This window comes from Megalobrama amblycephala, linkage group LG16, assembly GCF_018812025.1.
Source record: "Megalobrama amblycephala isolate DHTTF-2021 linkage group LG16, ASM1881202v1, whole genome shotgun sequence".
Lineage (NCBI taxonomy): Eukaryota > Metazoa > Chordata > Actinopteri > Cypriniformes > Xenocyprididae > Megalobrama > Megalobrama amblycephala.
In genome coordinates, this window is record NC_063059.1 from 17,775,619 (window position 1) to 17,801,183 (window position 25,565).

General features: G+C 38.0%; 1 protein-coding gene across 1 annotated transcript in view; it reads right to left on the bottom strand.

The window, feature by feature from the left end:
• Window positions 1-3,297: 3,297 nt before the first annotated feature.
• The window catches only part of mtnr1ba (melatonin receptor type 1Ba), a 46,267-nt gene continuing 23,999 nt past the window's right edge, over window positions 3,298-25,565 (bottom strand). Inside the window, exon 2 of the mRNA XM_048161685.1 lies at window positions 3,298-9,659. Within this exon, the coding sequence (XP_048017642.1) occupies window positions 8,791-9,659 (869 nt within the window). The 3' untranslated portion in view covers window positions 3,298-8,790. The remainder of the gene's footprint in view (window positions 9,660-25,565) is intronic.

Genomic DNA, 25,565 nt, shown 5'->3' on the forward strand with positions numbered 1-25,565 from the left:
AACCTTAATGTTATGAAGAGATGAGAATACTTTTTGTGTGCCAAATAAAACAAAATAACGACTTTATTCAACAATATCTAGTGATGGATGATTTCAAAACACTGCTTCATGAAGCTTTGAAGCTTTACGAATCTTATGTTTCTGCCAAAACTGCCAAAGTCACGTGATTTCAGTAAACAAGGCTTCATTACGTCATAAGTTTCGAAATTTCAATGGTTCACCATTGAGCCATTATTTTTAATCAAAGGAGACGTAGGCATATTATCCAAGCGTTTGTGGCAAGGAAAGCCCCTTATACTTGGGAGCAGCCAAGTATGAAGTGTGTCTGGGTGTTTCTCCCTATCTGCTTAGAGGACTTGATAAATTCAAATTGTGGCATTTTTTTGTTGGTTAGAATCCAGTAGTCCTGTAATACTTTTATCTTTTATGAATTTAATGAAAAACTCTCATCTTCTGTCCAAACATACCGCACCCTCTTTACAGTTTTTTCTGTACTTACTGCTTACACACATTTTCAAAACTTTGCCTCTTTTTTTCAATCCAAGAATTGTGCACACAAAATGTGAAATGCCTCACATCTTTTGCAAGAAACACTGCATTCCAAATATCATAAACTCATCTCAAAAGCAAACATTTGTCTTATGTTGCAAACACCTTTGCCATAATATTCTATGTTTGGATATATCATATACACACAGTTATTCAAAACCTAAAGCTCTTCTTTCATGAGCTCCTGCATTCCTTCAAGATTGAAAGTAATTGGCAGAGAGATTGAAACAAAAGCAAGACTGAAACCAAATATTTTGTGAATACAGTATTATACAGGATGACAGAAAATAAATACATCAACCATATGTAGTTGGACAGAAACAATGGTTGTGTTTGAAAAAGGAAATCAAGATACTTTCTGTTCGATTTTTGTGTGTTACATTGAAAATTTTGTGTTGTGTTTTGCAAAAAGTGCTTTATGAAATTGAAAACTGAGTCGAAGGCTGAGAAATAGTGTATGGTTTTGCAGATTTAGTGTGTGGTTCTGCTGTTTGAATGTCAGGTTTCAGAGATTGTGTGACAAGTAAGGATTTTGTGTGAAAGCAGTTGAAAAAAACTGTAAAGAATGATCGACTTTTACATATGGAAGGTGACCTGTAAATGTGAAAAAACTGTTTCCATTGCAGTTTTGCGAAATATTCCTTTTTCGAATTGCCTGAAAATGGTTTTGCGATATATGGGAGTTTTTGCGAAATTGACGTGTTTCCGTTGGGCGTATTTTCAATTCACGATTTCAATTTGTGCAATTTAAAGGGTAATGGAAACGCGGCTAGGTATTTGCTTTTGATGTGGCGCAACGCTCATCCCGTGTAGGCAAACGTTTTAATGGTACAAAGACCTCTTATATGTCAAAAGATCAAGGCAAATCTGATTTCTCATGTCATGACCCCTTTACAGTTTTTCTCAGTCGCTTTGGTGCATTTCTCACATCACTATTTACATTTGCACAACAGTTAATGCAGTTCTCAAAACAATTAGTGCAAACTGCAAAACCTAGTTGATAACCTGCAAAAGCATGTCACTTGCTCAAAATGGATAGGTTATTCCTCAAAAGCAAGTATTCGTGTCAATGAAAGTGTCAGTGTCATCAAGATGAAAAGTCCTGACACCATTGTTTATGAACAAGATAGTCAAATGGCTTTGTCATGTTTTCATTATGACAGTTTACTCTGTCATTGTTTTCCAATGCAAAAAAGTCAGATCTTGGTGACACTACCTGAAAATGCTCAAGACAGCACTATATACTATTTGCACAGCCATTTGAAAAATACAGTAAAGTTACACATTACTGTATTGAGTATGTATGTTTCACATTTTTACTGCATATGCTCTTTGCAATTCTGTTCACAGCATTGTGCAAAAGAAAAATTACACCCTTATTTGCAACAAACATAAACTCCCTTTGGGTACAGCTGTGCACAACTGTAAACAATATTGCAGTACATATGGCAAATCTTTACTGTAACACTACTGTATACTACAATACACTAAATGTGTGATACAGTAAAGCTGTACGTCTAATTGTAAAATGTACAGTGACAAGTTCTTGTCCCACTGCAAGCTTCATGTATGACACGATGACAGTAGTGCAGTGCAGATTGTTTAGTGCTGAATTACTGTCCATTTATACACACCTGTTCTCCCGACAAAATGTTTGAATAATTGAATTTACAGTGGTTCTCCCAACATTTGTCTGCACCCTTCGACCAGCCTCAGCCATTGTGAGGCCGTGATTGACAACATGATCCACAATTGTAGCCCTGATTTCATCAGGGATCTGCCTATGTACTTGGCCTCTTCTTCCTCTTCCCCTGTTTTGTCCCCTTCCCCTTCTTCCCCGCACCCTTACCCCTCTTCCACGAGGCTGACCTTCCATTTCTGTGTCACAGTATTGTAGAAATGGCACACCTGCTTGGTTCGTATATGCTTGTAAAGTGGGGGTTTATGGGATTCACCTCTGACAGTGATTGTAGAGAAGTGGCTTATCATTGGTTGCAACTAATGCTTCACACACCCCTTCTCATCAGTGAAAGTTGAGATTCACTTGAGAGAAATTGTTCAATTTAGGAGACATTTTCAGGAAAAAAGATTAAAAAAAATGTGTAAAATTTGCTTGACAGATTTTGACAACTAGTTCAACATTTTTGTATGTAATGACTCAAGCAATGAAATGAGGACTATTAGTTTTATATGGATTGACTATTCAGCATTCACAACTATAGTTAATTTTGACTGACATGACATAAGCAAATGATAATGTTATAAAACAGCAGAGAGTTGTATGAAAGCAATTGATGCATGTCCAAAAGAATTTGCAATTTGTTCGAAGGAATGAGAAACTGCTACTATGATGTGCACAAATGACTAAATGTTGTGGAGGTTGAACTAACTGTTGTGAAAATGTAAATAGTGATGTGAGAAATGCACCAAAGCGACTGAGAAAAACTGTAAAGAACCAATAGGATCTGACAAAGAATGAGAGAAAGACATGAGACAAAGAAAAAGAGTGATTTGAATAGAGGAAGAAGTGATAAGGGAATGATTGTAAAAAGGTGTGACACGCAGAGAGATTGAGTGATGATGGAAAAAGACGTTTGACAAGAAAAGGGGTTTGAAGGGGAGAAGGAGCAGGAAGAAAATTTAAAAGCCCTTTACTTAAGAGATGTTTTCAGTCCACCGGTCATAATGGTGTTTTTACTCCTTCGCCACATGTGATTCTTTCAGTGGAGCAAAGCAAAAAACCAGACATCTCTTAAAAATAAAAGTTTTATTAACATGTAAAATCCTACACCAGCAGTCTTCTGAAATCATTTTAAGATCATGTCACAATAATACATTATTTTTAGAGCCTCTTGGTCCTGTTCCCCATCCTCTTCTTAGCAATTTATCACTTATGCCTCATTTGTCCTAAGTCTGAAGATAATTGCCGTCTTGTTCCTTAAGCGCACAAATTCAAATAAAACAATCAACGTTCATGCACATTCATTTCGCAGTATGAAATATCACAAGTGTTTGGGGCTGTAACAGTTTGACCCGATTAATGCTTTGATTTACTAAGTTAAGTTTTACAAACGTAGTACATCAGTTCATGTTCAACACTACAGCAGCATTACTAAAATAAGAGAACTTACCCGAGTACTAAGACACACTGATAAAATGCACCTGTTGCTTGAGATTACTTCAAGGGTTTATTCATTTATTGACTTAAAGTCAACTTAATTTAGTTCCATAACTTGAGGTAACACAATCTGCACAGTGTTTTTTTTTTTTTTTTCTGGGGATACACAATTTAATAAAATTGCAAGTAAATGAGGAAAGATAATCATTTGGCATAAACCATTTAAGTAAACTCAGTTTAGTACTTGTTGTGGAAACAAAGATAAGTACTCAGTCTTTGTACAATACAAAAAAAAAAAAAAAAAAAAAAAAAAAATGAAACTGGCCCAAATACAGTACAATTACAGTGTTTACTGTAGATCAAAATTGACACCCACAAACTGGGAAATGGTATCAAAGCACATAAGGTTGCAATAACAACAAAACTATTCAAAAATAATTCATAAAAATAACAAATACATACATTAATAAATAGATTTCTTCATTCTCAGCAAAGCACATCATAATTATTCCACCAATGGGAATATCACTGGATAAAAGCTCTTCCTTAATTTTAAAGTAGGAGTACTCATCAAAAATTCCAAGACAAGAAACTGCAGATACAAAGAAGCCAGCACTCATCAGCTTTACCAAGACAAATAGATTACTGAACAAGCATTTGTCATAAATACAGAGATTATTCATCATAGTCATCAAAGGTACTAAGAAATGAGCATGTGATCTCACCATAGTAAGAAGGGCGAGATACTCGTTGAAGTTACTAAGATTATTCTACTCTCATCGTAAATACTAAGTTCGGGTTACCCATGAGAGAAACCGATATAAAATAGGAATACCCATAGAAACAGTACATTATGCGAGCGCTCGGGCACTCGGCTGGAATACTAAGATACCGTGACTGATGGCGTGACGTGTTTTAAATGCATAGAGACACATGGAGTCATTCACTGTCGTGCGACAAACTCCATTTATACTAAGATAACACTGGAACTGTAAACAGAACAAGTATGCCACTCTTTTCTCACGACATCTTTATTGTGCTTTTGAATCACCCTTTGGGGTGACTGCAGCCTTTTGTGTTTGTAATATTCCAGGTAAAGATGTCAAACCCCACCTCACGTGGTCTGATATGAACTCACAGTTAAAATAGATGATTGTTACTAAGAACTTGAAGTAGTCAGGTAAACTTGAACTTTTTTTTTTTTTTTTTAACACCCTGAGCACTCTCGGAGCATTTGGTGTTTGTTTGGATTTCACTAACTTTTTTTTTTCCAATTTTACTAGGATGCAAAATTAAAACTATTTTTAACCATGTTAAATAAGAATAACGTTACAGAAGCCAAAGTGCACTATGGTTCAGTAGATTATAAAATTAAATGACATGAGAAGTCATACAATATTTAAAAATTGTAATATCCTTAAGATTTCAATAAGTGCATTGATGTCTTTCATTAAGTTTTATTACTCACTGCAATCAGAATTGAAGCTCCTTTGGTAAAGTTCTTCCCAATAAATCGTTTAATCATTACTGCTACTGGTATTCATTATTTGAAGTATTCAACATTTGAGGCTTAAATTTGACCCTGAACTGGAAGATCCACTGATTAATGTGAATGAAAGTAAAGCCGTGTCAATGACTCGGGAGGGATTCACTATGAATTGTGTCCACTAATAGCGATGTTTATTTGCGCTCTGTCTGCGTTGTTTTAGCACCCGGGACACTAAAGTATCAGGTAATGGTGCAATTCTTGACCATGTCAGTTGGTTTTGAGTGCTAGATGTGTGGTTAAACTGAATTGTGGGAGCTTATAATGAGGGATTTTGCGCTGAAATGTTTTGAGTATCTGTTCAGTGAATTCACTCCTCAGTTTTGTTTTTGGCAGATTCTAGTTCGTACATTTTTGAGGCTTAAAAAGTTCACATACACTCAAACAATATACACGTCTATTGTTTGACGCTAATTACATCCGTGGAAACTTAAAAGAAACTTAAAAGTATCTTAGCAACATTCTTTTCAGAATAATGAGACAAGAAAAAAAGATATGAGCACAGGTGGTGGAGATTCACTTTTCTTTGCATGAATGTCAGGAATAAATTGGGGAAAACTGCTAAGGCATTTGTAATGCTAATCTAAATATTCTATAGAAAAAAGCTAAGAAGTTCTCAAAGGACAGAAGCCCTCAATTTTGCTGAATAGTTACCTCTTTGTATCAATGACGGTTTGTTGAAACCTGACAGTTCCACGTAACGGTCTGAACAGGTACTTTTCAACAGCTGGCTATATAAATATTGATGGGCTTTAAAACTGCTGTTAGCTGAATAACGTGCAAGGGGCCATTTACACAGAATGCTTTTTTGTTTTCAAACACGCAAGACACAGCAAAGTATGATGGAAAAGAGCGCAGGGTCTCGAGAGACGCGTTTTTAAAAGTCGAACAACATTTAAGTTGACGGCGATTGAAAAATGCTGCGCGCAGGCGCGACACACTGAAAAATTAGTGTTGAATGCATTCGTCAAGAGCATGTTTACATAGAAAAGCAATTCAGAACGCAAACGTGCACTTTTTTTGAAACGATAATCTACACTGTAGAAGTTTATTGATTAGTAAAGAAGATTATTGTAGTAAATTTGACAAGAAAATACTATTTCAGTCTTTCTACTTAATAAAAAATCATGTTTAATTCAATGTGTTACTTGTTTCTTTGTAATTATTTGTGAAATTTATTCAATTATTTGTGAACTTTTTCTCAGTGTCTGTATCACGGACAGATGGACTAGGCTACTACTCTGGGTAGTCAAAGTAAAAGCCATAAATCCTACATTATTTGTGAAGTGAAACGTGAGTGAATCTTTAAAAATATCAGATGCTTTGTATAATACATCAGGGACAGCCATCCCCCTCCTCCCCATACTCAATGCCACTGCTAGGGTGACTATAAAAATGAGATTTTAGTAACTGATATATTTGAGATGGAAACTTTCCTCAGTAAAAGTATCCATAGCTTAAGTGAAGATGAATGCAGTTTTGACTTTCTTGACCTAAATGATTATATCAGTATGAACTGATCATTTAAGCTACCTCTATATCTGGTATTTAATGAAGAATTAGGTCCTCCTTAAGTATTGTGGTTTGACTGAGACCAGAAACTGGCACTTTGAAGTGTGTAAATGTCTATTGACACATGCTGGTATATTAATGAACTTTTTGTATAATAATAATAATAATAATTATTATTATTATTATTAATAGTAATGATAGAAATTGGCCTGTTAAGGAAGAAAAGATACCGACAAATAGTCTATTTATCATGTCACATATGTGAAGCCCTATGCCCATAACATAATGTTTTATGTTATTAAATTGTGATGATCATTTGAACCCTGTTAATAAATCCTGTTGTAAACTGGTGCATTACTTTCCTCATTTAAAGGGATAGTTCACCCATAAATGAAAATGATCCCATGATTTGCTCACCCTCAAACCACCCTAGGTGTATATGACTATCTTCTTTCAGACAAACACAATTGGAGATATATTACTACAGTTGTATGCCGGAAGCTAGTTATTTGAATTCATAAAGTTTTAAATATGGATAATTTTCTAAGATGAACACATCCTTTCGCTTCAAAATGCCTTTATTATCCATCTGGAGTCGTATGGATTACTTTGCTTATGGATGGATGCTTTTTTTTATTTTTTAAATTTGGGCTGCCATTCACAACCATTATAAATCTTGGAGGACTAACTGTACGTTCACACAGCCGCCGGCGAGAGCGTCAAATTTGGCCTCGGCTGCCCTGCCAACAACGCTGTACTGTGCGTTCAAACCAAAAAAGTAAATGACAATTTGTAGCAACCAATCAGAATGTAGAGGTCCTCGCTTGAGAGGATTCCGATTGATTGCCACGCTGAACCGCGTCATAGCTCATTACCATACAGTTGACCTGACTTCAACTCTTCTCGACGCTCTCACCGTCCAAGACGCGCCGCGCCGCTTTCGGCGGTAAGGATATTTTTAAATATATCTCCGATTGTGTTCATCTGAAAGGTGTCATATACACTTAAGATGGCTTGAGGGTGAGTAAATCATGGGATAATTTTCATTTTTGGATGAACTATCCCTTTAAGTAATGTTGTCTAAAGTTAATATAAGTCGTATGCCGTAACACGATAATATACGTGCAGATGTGTTCTGCTGGTGCACAGGCATAGGGAGCGTATGATGTTTGTTTAAACCTATAGAGAATATAAAAACGTGTTCTTGCAGCATTTGGGCATATTCCCACATGGCTGCATTCACAGACTTAATTGTGGAATGTTGTGGGAAGGTTACAGGAAGATTTCAACACTGGGAGTTGCTCATGTTGAGTTTGCATAGCAATAGGGGAGTTTTACAAGAATGTTGCTGCAGTGTTTTAGGGGAACGTTTGGATAACCTTTACTGCAAACCTAAGGGAGTCCTAGTTTTACACTTTCTCCATAGAGTTTAAAAATAATTGGTTGCATAGCACAAGGGGAGGCTCTAGTGTACTTACAGTGCCAAAAGTGCTAACGCTAATGGACAACTGGGAAAACGTATGTCAAGGTGCTGAACGGTCACAAATGTGTGAGCATTTGGGGAATGTTTCTTTAATGCTGTTATATCATTAGGGAAGCACTTGTGAAACTGTTGTGAGTCCTCTGGGTGCAGCCTTCTTGTGAGAGATCTGTTTAGTGAGTATTTATGAATGGCTGGAGAAAACAGCCTCCAACTATCAGTGAGAAAAATAAGTTGTTTTCAAGGGGCGTATGTCTGGAGAAGACGAAAATGTTCTGCAGTCTTTGTCTTTCTCGAGCTTGCACCTTTTGTCTGGTAATGAGTTATTGCACAGTTCTCAATCATTAGCATGCATTAATTGAATGTGATTGTAATGCATGTGAGATGCGATTATTTTTTGTAATACTGAAGATTATTATAATTTTATGGTTTTCCAACAAATGAGGTATTATTTTTTCTTTTTTTGCAGATGGTGGTATCTAAAGTGAGGCATAAAACGTTATTGTTAAAACATTTGTGGGTGCAATTTAAAACCTTTTTGCAGCATTCTCTCTTTGATATCTGTGTATATGTATTGTGAGTGAATTATATTGTGTTCGCTTTGGGCTGATCGTCGTTGTTGTTGTTGCCAGGTGACTGTTTGTTGCTGCGCTCAGTCCCACCCCTAGATGTCTCCTGCAGGAAGAGGCGTGGCTTGCAAAGTGACAGAAGTATTCTGCGGTATTCTCTGCGGAAGTTCTGATTGAGCAGTCCGTACACTACGGCGTTCAGGCAGGAGTTAAAGTACGCCATGAAATAACTAACCACAAACAGCCAATCAGGGACCATGGGCGCAACACGGGAAGGGTCCACAGCTACAGCCAGTCCAATCAAATTCAGAGGCGCCCAGCAGACGGCGAACAGCACAAAGACGACGAACATGGTCAAGAAGTGGCGCAACTCACTCGGACGTAGGCGTGGCCTGACGTCAGTTTTGACCCGCCTCCTCACACGGAGCACCAGCACCCAAATCCTCAGATAACAGAACGTAACTACTGCGATAGGAAGCAGGAAATGCACGGTCACCACAGCGATGGTGTATCCCGCACTTGTCGTCTGACTAAAGGTGCATGAATAAACGCGGGGGTCGTACGTGAGTGACCCCAGCGCCAGGTTTGGAAGAATGGCTAGGACGGTGAGTACCCAGACTAACATCAATAGGGCCAGGGTTCCAGCACGGCCGTAGATCTTCTCGTAGGTGTTGGTCTGACAGATGAAACAGTAGCGGTTGATGGCGATGGCGGTGATGTTGAAGATGGAGCCGATGACGCTCGCTCCCATCAGGAAGCCGCTGACCTTACACTCCATTTCCCCCGGCAGCCAGCCTGCGTGCAGCATGGCGTGCAAGACCAGAGGGTAGGGATAGCAAACCACCAGAAGGTCAGCGAAAGCCAGACTCACTACAAAGGCATTACCTACAGGACACACACACACAGAGAAGGATTTCAAATACAATTAATTTTTTTTCTGTCATTTGTTTCTGTGATGCAAAGCTTTTCAGCATCATTACTCCAGTCTTCAGTGTCACATGATCCTTCAGAAATCATTCTAATATGATGATTTGCTACTCAAGATAAATTTCACTGTTGAGAACTGTGGTGCTGCTTAATATTTTGTGGAAACCATGATACATTTTTTTTTCTGGATTCTTTGATGAATAGAAAGTCAGCATTTATTTGACATAATTTGAAACAATGTAAATGTCTTTATTGTCAATTTGATCAATTTAATGTGCATCCTTGCAGAATAAATTATTAGTTTCTTTAAAAAAGCAAAATCTTACTGACCCCAAACAGCTTCACTGTTCACATATTATCATTTTAAAAGTATTATATATATATATATATATATATATATATATATATGATGGCATGATGAGAAGCGGAGTACAAATATTAAATACAAATATTAAACAATACAAATATTAGAGCCAGAAATATGCATCAATGCAACTTTCATGAAGTAAACTTTTTCTAAAAGCCTTCCTTCTGCCGGAAAAAACTGTCCCTAACTGTGAACAGCAACAGAAGTTACATTATTATGCCATTAGATGGCGGCAAAGACTGTCTTTATGAGTGTGTCCGTCAGTAGCAAAGACTTTTATATTGACTGAATTGTTTTGAAAATGGAACAAGGCGCAACTGACAAATGCTTTGACTAGCGTTATCAGTCACGGGAAAACCCCTTAAATGTTAAAAGGACAAGATGATACATTGGACATTTAAACAGATTTTTTATTGTGAACATAGGACTGACCTGAAGGAAAATGCTAAATCTGAATGCAGGTAATAAACTCACTCACTCGATCTTTTTCTCACAATACTCTTCTGCATAATACAGTAAGCTTCAATGAACAATATCAATTGAGAACATACAGTTTACGTTGCTAAGAGTGGTTGCTAAGGGTATTGTGTAGTGATACACAGAACAGTTGGGTGAAGCGGTCATAGCCGTGTTTTATCGTGAATAATACACAGCTATTGATCAATCAGAATCAAGGACAGGAACTAACCGTTTTATAAATATTATATATATATATATATATATATATATATATATATATATATATAGACAGTTACCTTGTGAAAAGCTTTACCTTTTGTCACATTACATTCTGGAAAATAAAATAAGTCCAAATTTTGAGCTGTATTATAGCCCCCATCATTAAAGTGAAAACACTTTAAAACATTCTGGAGGATTATTAAAAATTAATTAGTGAAATACGTGGTTTGGTAAAGTGATCAGCCCCTTAGAGTATACCCTTATAAACTTGCTCAGGTGCAACCAATCAACTTCCAGATCGAACACCAGGCTAATTGCCCCACCTGACATCAATTGTAGTGGTTTTGATTACTTCAGAAAAAACAGCTGTTTCTTGAAGATTCCACTGTTAGTAGTGCATGGTACTGCAAATAATTCACCTTGGTTGGGAAAGTGTTTTCGGAAGGCCTCCGGGATAAAGTTGTGGAAAGGCACAAATTAGGAGAAGGCTACAAAAACATTTTGAAGGCTTTAGCTATCCCCCTGAGTACTGTTCAGAGCATCATTAGGAAGTGGAAAGCTTATGGCACCACCAACACATTGCCTAGATCAGGCCGCCTGTCCAAACTGGATGACCGATCAAGGAGGTCATTGATCAGAGAAGCTACCAAGTGGCTTTATGGCTGGGACTAGTTGGTCTGTGCATGTGACAACTATCTCACAAGCTTTACACAAAGGTGGCCTGTATGGCAGGGTGGCAAGAAAGAAGGTTTTCCTGAAAAAGTGCCACACTCAGTCTCATTTGCACTATGCAAAAACACCCCTGGATAACTTTGATGCCATCAGGCAAAAGGTGCTATGGTCTGATGAGACCAAAATTGACATTTTTGGACTGAACTCCAAGCGCTATGTTTGTCGAAAAATAAATACAGCACACCACCCAAAACACACCATATTGTGAAGTATGGTGGTGGCAGCATTGTGCTGTGGGGGTGTTTCTCTTCAGCAGGGGGCGAATGGCGAGGATTGAAGTAAAATGGATGCTGCCAAGTGCATCCAAATTCTTGAGGAAAACTTGCATCCCTCTGCTAAAAAGCTAAGGATGGGCAGGTCATTCAGCTTCCAACACGACAATGATCCTAAACATACCGCCAAAAGAACAACGCAATGGCTTAAGGATAGGAAGGTGAATGTCCTTGAGTGGCCAAGCCAGAGCCCTGACTTAAAGGTGCCGTAGAATGTCTTTTCAAAAGATGTAATATAAGTCTAAGGTGTCCCCTGAATGTGTCTGTGAAGTTTCAGCTCAAAATATAAGTCTAAGGTGTCCCCTGAATGTGTCTGTGAAGTTTCAGCTCAAAATACCCCATCGAATTATTATTATTTTTTTTATTTTTTTTATACATTTTTTTAACTGCCTATTTTGGGGCATCATTAACTATGCACCGATTCAGGCTGTGGCCCCTTTAAATCTCTCGTTCCCTGCTCTCCCGAGCTCTCGACTATAAGTGCAGTTATACAATGCATAAACAAAGTTCACACAGCTAATATAACCCTCAAATGGATCTTTGCAAGATGTTCGTCATGCATGCTGCATGCATGGATCGGATCATGTGAGTATAGTATTTATTTGGATGTTTACATTTGATTCTGAATGAGTTTGATAGTGTTCCGTGGCTAAAGCTAACATTACACACTGTAGGAGAGATTTATAAAGAATGAAGTTGTGTTTATGCATTATACAGACTGCAAGTGTTTAAAAATGAAAATAGTGACGGCTCTCTTGTCTCCGTGAAAACAGTAAGAAACGATGGTAACTTTAACCACATTTAACAGTACATTAGCAACATGCTAACGAAACATTTATAAAGACAATTTACAAATATCACTAAAAATATCATGTTATCATGGATCATGTCAGTTATTATTGCTCCATCTGCCATTTTTCGCTATTGTTCTTGCTTGCTTACCTAGTCTGATGATTCAGCTGTGCTGCTCCAGACGTTAATACTGGCTGCCCTTGTGTAATGCCTTGAACATGGGCTGGCATATGCAAATATTGGGGCATACATATTAATGATCCCAACTGTTACGTAACAGTCGGTGTTATGTTGAGATTCACCTGTTTTCCGGAGGTCTTTTAAACAAATGAGATTTACATAAGAAGGAGGAAACAATGGAGTTTGAAACTCAATGCATGTCTTTTCCATGTACTGAACTCTTGTTATTCAACTATGCCAAGGTAAATTCAATTTTTGAATCTAGGGCACCTTTAAATCCGATAGAAAATCTGTGGATGGACTTCTAAGAGCAGTCCATTGCCGCTCACCACGGAATCTGACTGAACATGAGCAATTCTGCAAGGAAGAATGGGTAAATATTCCCCAATCTAGGTGTGCAAAGCTAGTACAGACATATACAAAAAGATTAATGGCTGTAATTAAAGCAAAAGGTGGCTCTACGAAGTATTAAATCAGGTCACTGATGACTTTTCCAACCCTGTTATTCTAGTTTTTCAGTTGTTTAATTTTCAGAACTGTTGCCTTTCTTTCTTTCTTTCTTTCTTTCTTTCTTTCTTTCTTTCTTTCTTTCTTTCTTGTTGATGTAAGGCAAAATTTGTAAATAAAGCTGGAAAAGGTTTTATTATTTTTTTGTGGAATGGGTTTGATTTCAGGCTGTACGACAAATAAAGTAACTATTTCAAAGGTGTATGATGATTTTCTATAGACACTGTGTGTAGAAAGCTGTAGAAAGGGATAAAGGCACAAGTTAGGAGAAGGCTACAAAAACATTTCAAAGGCTTTAGCTATCCCTCTTAGTACTGTTCAGAGCATCATTAAGAAGTGGAAAGCATATGGCACCACCAACACATTGCCTAGATCAGGCCGTCCATCCAAAATGGATGACTGCGCAAGGAGGTCATTGATCAGAATTACTTTGCAATTGTGTTAATTCTGTTTTTAAACATATATACAATATAGATTTGCACCATATCCTATGCAATCAGTTTCCACTGTCACGCAATTTGTCTGCTCCCACTGAAAGAGAAAATGCTGTGAATTGCAACACAGCCAATATTGAATGTTTATATGTATATAGTTGTTTGGAGCAGGATTTTAAACCAATGAGAGTTAACTGTGGGCAGGACTTTCTCAGTGTGACACCACCTGGTCAGAACAATCATTTCATATGGAAGAGATGATGCCTGATACTTTATCACATCACGTCTGGTTAGGACAGTGTTATAAGAAACATCACTCGTTTTAGACAACAAATTGTAAATTTCATACATAAGGTTCCTCAGAATTAGATTCCATGAAATTATGACACTGATGCAGCATTTATCTGCCACTAGAAAATAAAATGAATGTGTATTTTTGTACACATTTTTACAAAAGATACTTGTGTAGAAAACACACAAACACAAGGAAGGTCAAGCAAGCAAGGAAGCACCTGAACTGTTGTTGACATATTGCGTGTCTGGGAGTGTAGAAGCATTTGTGTGTGAATATGTGCATGTGAGTGTAGGACAGGCTCAGGTGCACTAGTATTTTAACTGTGAGGTTCACACAAAGTTCAGATCCATTAGATTAAGTGTGGTGTCTGTGACACTGAGTTCTCCTCTACAGTATATGTGTGTGCATGTTTGCCAGTCGGTCTCTTGCATGCATGTGCTGGGTGCCGGTTTGTTGGAAATGGAGAGTATGTTTTCTTCAGATCAAGTTAAGCGTTTATAGCACAGTTGGAGTTCAGATGGAGTTCAACACAGTACTCTACACACACACTTGTATGCCTACACCAATGCTTTACAGACTTACAGATAGGTCTTGTAATGGATACATAGATTCAGTGCATATTGATCGAATGCATTTGGGAAAAAGAGTGCATATAGAAAGTAATCATTTTAGGTTAATATTTCATATCATACCTCATCCAAATGACTTATTCTCAATTCACACTGATTTTATCGATGGAGGTTTCCAGGTTGCTAGTAGCCATTCCTGTAGCTCTAATACGCTGATATAGATATTGCAGTAGTGCATTATATCTTGAACAAGATGAATATCTATCAATGCATGAATCAAACATGCTTAGAACAGCAACAATTTCTGACATATTTTACATTCTGTTGCTGCTCATTTAAACTTTTTTAAACTATTGATTCCCTGCATCACAAATCGAATGAAAATGAATGACGAAGGGTCCATGCAAATCACTGTCAACTTTCACAGCGGCTCGTTTCCTCTTATCTCTCACCCTGTTCTTCTCCATTTTGCCTTCCTCATCTGGATCCGTCAATGTCTGCTATCTTTCTCTCGCTCTGTGCCAATATCTCTCAGCATATCTGATTTCCGATCCATCTCTTTTCCTCTCACTTATTACAACTCAATTCGCCTTCGCTCTCTTTCGTCCTTTCTCATAAGAAGATTAAGAGGCAAGAGGAAGAAAGCAGCTGGACTTTTAAATGTTTTAATTGGTATGTCGAAAGGCTTTCTGAGAGAGAAATTTGGTCTAATCTCTTGTCTGGAAGCTAGGCCAAAATGAATGAATGAAATTCTTGAACCTGAAAACAGAGTTTAGCTCGACAGAGATGCCTAAGCAAAGAAACAAATAAAAATCGGCTTTAGTAGAGCATCATACAACCACCCACAGACACACACACACACACTTGTGCTCATTACTTCTGTGAACCTGCCACATGCTGATGTGAGGAAGAGGGTGTGAGGAATAAGTTTTCAGAGATGACTATTGTGCCAGCTACACAGATGCTTCCCATAGGCATTTGGGCTTTTGCATTGGGAACAATATAAAGTTTGTTAGCTAAACAGATGAATGTGTAAACTGCTGCCTTCACACACTCACACATTGGTCCCCTTTACACCTAAGCATTTACATGCTATTTAGATATTCTACCACTTACAAATCACATCAGATGTTGTGTCAACCAAAACTATTATATTCAGAATATTTCAAAATTCAATTCCCAGGGAATGCATGAATGTTAAAATGTAGGCCTATATATACAAAACTAAGTTGCTTTGGATAAAAGTGTATGCCAAATGCATAAATTTAAAATAAAATGCTTTCCGTCATTTGAGATACAAAAAATATCTGGTGTCCGGTCTACTGCGTTTCCCTACTTTAGAAACATTCCCAGTAAAGGATGCTAATAGGGATTAGAAGTGAAGACAAGAGGGAAAAAATGAAGTTTTAAAGCACCATATGGAACCGAGAGAGAGATTCCAAGTGTATTCCAGTAAAAAAAAAATCAATTGGATTTTGTTTTGGATGACCAGATCCGCACTGTCCGTTTTGCATTGTAAGCATTCTGTGAAAGCATTTTAAAACATTATATAAAACATTTTCCATAAAAGTTCGAGTTATAATAGTTTGCAAGAGCGCAGTTATAGACACAATAAGGCTGTGAAAGCGACTAGTGACTAGATGTACAGTGTACATATTAGGACTTCCTCACACCTCAGTCATACAACGAAAAGGCGTCATGTCTCAGACAAAAAGGCTTCAGTCATCGGACAAAACGGCATTGCGCCTCAGACTGAAAGGCTTCAGGTCTCAGGGAAAACGACGTCAGATGTCAGGTTTTTTACAATTAGGCATCGAACGTAACAGCCTCAGACCAAAAGGTATCAGACAAAACGGCCTCAGACTAAAAGGCATCAGACGAAATGGACATAGAAAGAATCGAACTGCCCCGCCTCAATGTAATGTCACGTGCACGCAGTTTTCTGTTAAATGTTACACTAAGTTGTATAAAACATATCCCACTGAGATTATTTTGTAAATTTGTATTATTTACTAGTTTTATTTGCATGTATAAAAAGCTAGCAAAATAACACATTGCAACTAGCTTGCATTTCAAACTATCGTGAACACATACGAAAATTAACCATGGTTAAAAGTGTTAACAATTATTTTTTTTGTCGGCTTGATAGGCTACTATTTGTATCCTAACAATAATTTTACTACAAATACCATAATCTATTACAGTTTTTCTCAGTCGCTTTGGTGCAATTCTCACATCACTATTTACATTTGCACAACAGTTAATGCAGTTCTCAAAACAATTAGTACAAACTGCAAAACCTAGTTGATAACCTGCAAAAGCGTGTCACTTGCTCAAAATGGAGAGGTCATTCCTCAAAAGCAAGTATTCGTGTCAATGAAAGTGTCAGTGTCATCAAGATGAAAAGTCCTGACACCATTGTTTATGAACAAGATAGTCAAATGGCTTTGTCATGTTTTCATTATGACAGTTTACTCTGTCAATGTTTTCCAATGCAAAAAAGTCAGATCTTGGTGACACTACCTGAAAATGCTCAAGACAGCACTATATACTATTTGCACAGCCATTTGAAAAATACAGTAAAGTTACACATTACTGTATTTAGTGAGGTAACTGAGTACAAGACACTGAATATGTATGTTTCACATTTTTACTGCATATGCTCTTTGCAATTCTAATTTGTTCACAGCATTGTGCAAAAGAAAAAATACACCCTTATTTGCAACAAACATAAACTCCCTTTGGGTAGAGCTGTGCACAACTGTAAACAATATTGCAGTACATATGGCAAATCTTTACTGTAACACTACTGTACACTACAATACACTAAATGTGTGATGCAGTAAAGCTGTATGTCTAAATGTAAAATGTACAGTGACAAGTTCTTGTCCCACTGCAAGCTTCATGTATGACACGATGACAGAAGTGCAGTGCAGATTGTTTAGTGCTGAATTACTGTCCATTTATACACACCTGTTCTCCCAACGAAATGTTTGAATAATTGAATTTACAGTGGTTCTCCCAACATTTGGCTGCACCCTTCGACCAGCCTCAGCCATTGTGAGGCCGTGATTGACAACATGATCCACAATTGTAGCCCTGATTTCATCAGGGATCTGCCTATTGGCCTCTTCTTCCTCTTCCCCTGTTTTGTCCCCTTCCCCTTCTTCCCCGCACCCTTACCCCTCTTCCACGAGGCTGACCTTCCATTTCTGTGTCACAGTATTGTAGAAATGGTACACCTGCTTGGTTCGTATATGCTTGTAAAGTGGGGGTTTATGGGATTCACGTCTGACAGTGATTGTAGAGAAGTGGCTTATCATTGGTTGCAACTAATGCTTCACACACCCCTTCTCATCAGTGAAAGTTGAGATTCACTTGAGAGAAATTGTTCAATTTAAGAGACATTTTCAGGAAAAAAAGATTTTTAAAAAATGTGTAAAATTTGCTTGACAGATTTTGACAACTAGTTCAACATTTTTGTATGTAATGACTCAAGCAATGAAATGAGGACTGTTAGTTTTATATGGAATGACTATTCAGCATTCACAAGTATAGTTAATTTTGACTGACATGACATAAGCAAATGATAATGTTATAAAACAGCAGAGAGTTGTATGAAAGCAATTGATGCATGTCCAAAAGAATTTGCAATTTGTTCGAAGGAATGAGAAACTGCTACTATGATGTGCACAAATGACTAAATGTTGTGGAGGTTGAACTAACTGTTGTGAAAATGTAAATAGTGATGTGAGAAATGCACCAAAGCGACTGAGAAAAACTGTAATGTAGCAAAACCATGGTTAATTTGTGGTTACCATGGTTAACTACAATAACAATTTTGTTTTACTTGTAGTGAAACCATGGTTTATTTTAATAAGAGAGGTAAAAAAAATCTTTTGCGCTATTTGAAGGCGTCGTTACAAGCACAGCTGCTTTGTGTACAGAGGTTACCAAGGAAACGGCTTTATTTCTGCTGTTCCAGCGCCACCTACTGTCAGAGAGTCGATTAGGCAAGGCAATTTTATTTATTTAGCACATTTCATACACAATGGTAATTCAAAGTGCTTCACATAAAAAGGAAACAAATACATAAGAATAAAAATGGAATGCATAAAAAAATAACAATAAAAACAGAATACCACTATCTGGATGGAAGAGTCACATACGCAGACCAATGTGAAAATCGGCATGTTCTTTTCTGTTCTTTTCATTTCTTATTCGCCAAGGGATTACATAAATAGCCTACATGAATACCATCAACAGATAGATTCTAATTAATATGCACGCACACACACCTTACATCATTTTGGGAATAGTAACAGTAAAGAAAAAGACAACTGAAGGACGGCATTATGATGGGATAAAAGCCAATAGAAAGTTAGGCTATCCAAAAAACAAACAAAAAAACAAACAAAACCGATGCCTTTTTGTCTGTCCGTTTCATCCGATGCCTTTTCGTGTGAGGCTGTTTCGTTCAATGCCTAATTGTACGAGAACTGACACCTGACGTTGTTTTTCCTGAGACACCGTATAGATGAGTTTACTTGTTCATCTGATGACATTTAATGTCTCCGAGAACCTCTGTAGGCCCATTTAGACACTTGTTAGCAACCGCCTTTTACAAGACAAGTGAAAGCTTTAAAAAATCACAAGAGGGTACTACTGATGTATTTTATATTGTAGAAAGAAAAACTGTGAAAATATCTTGAGCTTGTGTTTACCACAGACCTTATTTCAGGCATTTAACCAAAGACCCATTCAAAAAACCCATCGACTTCAGGACGACGGAACTGGAATCCGAAGTGCTAAAATGCTAACTCGTTTTCGGGTTTTGGCCTACCAAAATACGTCATCCCTGCAGCGCTTTATTGAGTGTCAGTTTAACCTTGATTTTATCTACACTGATGTAGGTTTAAACTCTTGTATGTCACTTTAAAGATCTATCCACACTGAAAAGAAAAATTCCTAAAGATCTCATCATAGGTGTAGCTTTAACTGCAAAATAAATAATGTTAACTAATACACTTTAGTTAATATGAAAAAGTAAATACTAATAAATCAATCCTACTTTCTGACCCCTCCCCCAGTCTTGTTTGCATATTGAAGTTGAATCTGCTTTGGTGGTTCATAGCCTATCAAGACAACAGTTAGCCTATGTTAGATCGACAGTTGTGTGGTACAGTATAAATGAACATTCAACTTCCAGTGACTCTGGTTATCTTTGCGGGTTGATAGATAAGCCTTTTATTTCTAAACTAGGAAAGACAGCTTCATCCTCAAAAACGAAATGTTGTGGGGGGTTTCTTGTAATTTTCACACTGCATTAACCTTGGGATATTGTGTCTTTGAACTAGAGATGCACTGGTGCACGGCCGATAAGAGCTATTATTTTCACTATGGGCCATTAACAGTTTAAAAAAAAATAGCAATGTTAAAGCAGGCTCTATTTGACCCTGTGAATCACCCATAGTTCAAGCAGGGTTGCAAGACTGCAGTTTTCCCCTAAACATTATTTGTAACATGTCTCCCATCCAATAATAACAAACAGCTTTGTTAATTCTGAAAAAAAACAAAGTCTGTCCATTTTATCAGAATTCAAACAATAAACGCCATTTTGACACTCTTAAATGTGACATGACAGATCGCTGTAGCACCTCAGTTCACACGGCAGCAAGGAGCATGAGTCTTTTCTTCCTCTTTAATACAACTTAGATCAAAATGTATGTTGAAAGATACAGTACAACTTACTGAAATGTATCATGTGTCATGTAATCGCTCAATCAGTGTTTCAACCGCAGAAAGACAAATAAAAAAAGCTTGTGAACAGTCACTTAAATACCTCAGTAAAATTATCCAGTGTTCACAGTTCGTTAGTTAGCTATAAACTAACTCCGCTGAGTTGGGAGAGCTCAAGAAAAAAATAATTATTGGCAGATATCACTCTGAATAATCAGTATTGATGGAGAAATTTAATATTGGTGCATCTCTATTTTAAACCCGCATTAGCAGGATTAGCCCCACACTCTAAAAAATAATTCAGTGGCTTTGTAAATATCACAATAAACTATGCTTCATTAATAAAATCTCTGAATATCACTTAAGTGATTGTTTGAGGACATACGATTAATTTTCAACAATCCAACAGTTAATTTTGTCTAAAAATTGCAGCTATTATTTAAGGGTTTGTTTTTTTTTGTTTTTTGTTTTTTACAAATTTAGTAAAAAATATAGCTGCAAGCAGCAATTACGGGGCCAAGCATAAAAACGGCACAAGAAGCCAACCAACATGGCTGGGAGCATCAGACCAACAGCAGCAGTGAGCAATTAGAGACCTATTAAGATCATTTTAGGCAAAAGAGCTGAAAAATGATCAAAAATGAGGATTTTACTGGTTTATCACTTTCGACCAATAGGTGGCGCTGTGACCAAATTAATGTGGTATGGTCAGAGAGAGTTGACAATGACACTTGCAAAGTTTGGTGTCAATATATCAAAGCATTGCAGAGATACAGCTTCAAGAGTAATTTTTGCATCATGCCTCAAATTCATTGCTCCGGTATACGAAAACGGTTTGACGAATTGACTTGAAATCCATAACTTTTTGTCTGCATGGTCTGAAGATGATACGGTTCAATTTTGGTGAAAATCGGAGCAACGGTCTAGGAGGAGTTCGAAAAAGTAGGTTTTTAAAGAAAAACAATATGGCGGACAGGAAGTTCAGCTGACTATGGCAAATTTGATATCTTTATTCTCACCATCACCCAAGGAATCTACTGACACCAGTTTCATTACAATAGGTAAATATAGTCAGAAGTTATTAGCATTTTTGTAAATTTTGTTATAACTTTTGACCACAAGGTGGCACAGTTCCGAAACTTCTCAGGCTCTTTCAGGGCATTGTTCTGATGACCCATACCAAGTTTTGTAAAGATACGTTAATGTGTTCATAAAATACAGCATTTTAGCACAAAATTCAAAATGGCCGACGGCCAAAATGTCTGATATTGGAAAATTGGATAACATTCGACTCGGCATGACTCCCCGAATCCAACGAGACCAAATTTATGATTTTTGGACAAACCGATCATAAGTTATAAGCAAAAATATCAATTTTTCATATCTCCGCACCACTAGGTGGCACTGCGCCGAAACGCTGCATGTTGCCTCAGGTCATGCTTGTGATGACAGGTACCAAGTTTGGTCAGAATATGTCAAAGCATTGTAGAGATACAGCTTCAAGAGTAATTTTTGCATCATGCCTCAAATTCTTTGCTCCGGTATACGAAAACGGTTTGACTTATCGACTTGAAATCCATAACTTTTTGTCAGCATGGTCTGAAGATGACACGGTTCAATTTTGGTGAAAATCGGAGCAACGGTCTAGGAGGAGTTCGAAAAAGTAGGTTTTTAAAGAAAAACAATATGGCGGACAGGACGTTTAGCTGACTATGGTAAATTTGATATCTATGTTCTCGGCATGACCCAAGAAATCCACTGAGACCAGTTTCATTACAATTGGTTAATACAGTCAAAAGTTATTAGCATTTTTGTAAATGTTGTTATAACTTTTGACCACAAGGTGGCGCTGGTCCGAAACTTCTCAGGCTCCTTCAGGGCATTGTGCTGATGACCCATACCGAGTTTCGTAACGATACGCGTTACGAATGCGTTCGTAAAATACAGCATTTTAGCACAAAATTCAAAATGGCTGACGGCCAAAATGGTTGAAATGGGAAAATTGGATATCATTCGACTCGGCATGACTCCCCGAATCCAACGAGACCAAAGTTATGATTTTTGGACAAACCCATCTGAAGTTATAAGCGAAAATATCCATTTTTCATATTTCCGCACCAGTAGGTGGCGCTGCTCCGAAACACTGCATGATCCCTCAGGTCATGCTTGTGATGAAATGTACCAAGTTTGGTCTGAATAAGATAAAGCGTTGCGGAGATACAGCTTCAAGAGTGTGTTTTACATCATGCCTCAAATTCATTGCTCCAGTATACAAAAACAGTTTTACATATCGACTTGAAATCCATAACTTTTTGTCGGCATGGTCTGAAGATGATACGGTTCGATTTTGGTGAAAATCGGAACAACGGTCTAGGAGGAGTTCGAAAAAGTAGGTTTTTAAAGAAAAACAATATGGCAGACAGGAAGTTCAGCCATCTATGGCAAATTTGATATCTATGTTCTTGGCATGAACCAACGAATCAAATGAGACCAGTTTCATTACAATGAGTTAAAAAAGTAAAAAGTTATTAGCATTTTTGAAAATTTTGTTATAACTTTTGACCACAAGGTGGCGCTATTCCGAAACTTTTCAGGCTCCTTCAGGGCATTGAGCTGATGAGCCATACCGAGTTTCGTAAAGATACGCTAATGCGTTCGTAAAATACAGCAGTTTAGCACAAAATTCAAAATGGCCGATGGCCAAAATGTCCAATATGGGAAAATTGGATATAATTCAACTCAGCATGATGCCCCGAATCCAACGAGACCAAATTTATGATTTTTGGACAAACCCATCAAAAGTTATAAGCAAAAATGTCCATTTTTCATATCTCCGCACCAGTAGGTGGCGCTGCTCCGAAACACTGCATGGTACCTCAGGTCATGCTTGTGATGCCATGTACTAAGTTTGGTCTGAATACGATAAAGCATTGTGGAAATACAGCCTTACTTCTGTTTTCACAAGCACTACGTACAATTCGTTTGCGAGTTTTTCGAAAACGGTTTGAGGAATCGACTTGAATTCCATAACTTTTTGTCAGCATGGTCTGAAGATGATCTGATTCAATTTTCATGAAAATCGGAGTAACGGCCTAGGAGGAGTTCGAAAAAGTACGTTTTTCAGAAAATTCAAAATGGCGGAAAAATTTTCATGACGGAAAATGACGTCATATTGTGCAATCGATTCGTCTTGACCCAAGGAATCAGAAGAAAAAAGAATTTTGTTTCTAACCCTTACGGTTCAAAAGTTATTTGCATAAACATAAGTGCAACTTTGGACAGCTGGTGGCGCTAGAGGGATTGAGTTAGAGACTCCAAATTTGCTATGGACAAAGGTCAGACTGTCCTCTAACTGTGTGCCAAATTTCACAACTTTCCCGCAAGCGGTTCTATGGGCTGCCATAGACTTCAAGAGCGGAAGAAGAAGAAGAAGAAGAAGAAGAAGAAAAAAAAAAAAAAAAAAAAAAGAACGCCAACAATAACAATAGGTGCCTCCGCACCTTCGGTGCTTGGCCCCTAATAAGCGTACGGAACGCCAACAATAACAATAGGTGCCTAAGCACCTTCGGTGCTTGGCCCCTAATTAGTCATTTTAAAATATACGGTATCTCACAGAAGTGAGTACACCCCTCACATTTTTGTAAATATTTTATTATATCTTTTCATGTGACAACACTGAAGAAATGACACTTTGCTACAATGTAAAGTAGTGAGTGTACAGCTTGTATAACAGTGTAAATTTGCTGTCCCCTCAAAATAACTCAACACACAGCCATTAATGTCTAAACCGCTGGCCACAAAAGTGAGTACACCCCTGAGTGAAAATGTCCAAATTGGGCCCCAAGTGTCAATATTTTGTGTGGCCACCATTATTTTCCAGCACTGCCTTAACCCTCTTGGGCATGGAGTTCACCAGAGCTTCACAGGTTGCCACTGGAGTCCTCTTCCACTCATCCATGACAACATCACGGAGCTGGTGGATGTTAGAGACCTTGCGCTCCTTCACCTTCCGTTTGAGGATGCCCCACAGATGCTCAATAGGGTTTAGGTCTGGAGACCTGCTTGGGCAGTCCATCACCTTTACGCCTCAGCTTCTTTAGCAAGGCAATGGTCATCTTGGAGGTGTGTTTGGGATCATTATCATGTTGGAATACTGCCCTGTGGCCCAGTCTCTGAAGGGAGGGGATCAGGGTCTGCTACAGTATGTCACAGTACATGCTGGCATTCATGGTTCCCTCAATGAACTGTAGCTCCCCAGTGCCGGCAGCACTCATGCAGCCCCAGACCATGACACTCCCACCACCATGCTTGACTGTAGGCAAGACACACTTGTCTTTGTACTCCTCTCCTGGTTGCCGCCACACATGCTTGACACCATCTGAACCAAATAAGTTTATCTTGGTCTCATCAGACCACAGGCATGGTTCCAGTAATCCATGTACTTAATCTGCTTGTCTTCAGCAAACAGTTTGCGGGCTTTCTTGTGCATCATCTTTAGAAGAGGCTTCCTTCTGGGACGACAGCCATGCAGACCAATTTGATGCAGTGTGCGGCGTATGGTCTGAGAACTGACAGGCTGACCCCCCACCCCTTCAACCTCTGCAGCAATGCTGGCAGCACTCATACGTCTATTTCCCAAACACAACCTCTGGATATGATGCTGAGCACGTGCACTCAACTTCTTTGGTCGACCATGGCGAGGCCTGTTCTGAGTGGAACCTGTCCTGTTAAACCGCTGTATGGTCTTGACCACTGTGCTGCAGCTCAGTTTCAGGGTCTTGGCAATCTTCTTATAGCCTACGCCATCTTTATGTAGAGCAGTGGTTCTCAACCTTTTTTTCCAGTGGGCCGCACTATGTCCAAGTTCAAGTCTTACGGGCCGCACATCATTTATATATGACGTCACCAATGCAAACCAACCAGATGTCATATTATGATATCTAGACAATTACGATTACATTTATTATTATTATTATTATTATTATTATTAGAGAGTAATTCTACTCACCATTAATGGGATACCTGATGTTGTCGGGAGCTGACCAATTCGATGAAATTCATCTCGAAAGGAGTAACAGCACAGTGAAGTTGCGACTGTAAGTTGCTGTCTGTAAGACGCACACGGAAACGTGACTTGATTCGCGTCATTACAGAAAATGTGCGTTCGCAAATGTATGTTGATCCAAATATGGAAAGCACTCTCGAACTTAATAATCTGAGATTTTGTCCAGGGATGTTTCACCACATTTCTGCAACTGATGTTGATTGCTGTGCGGTATGGGTGTGTCCTCTTGCCTGA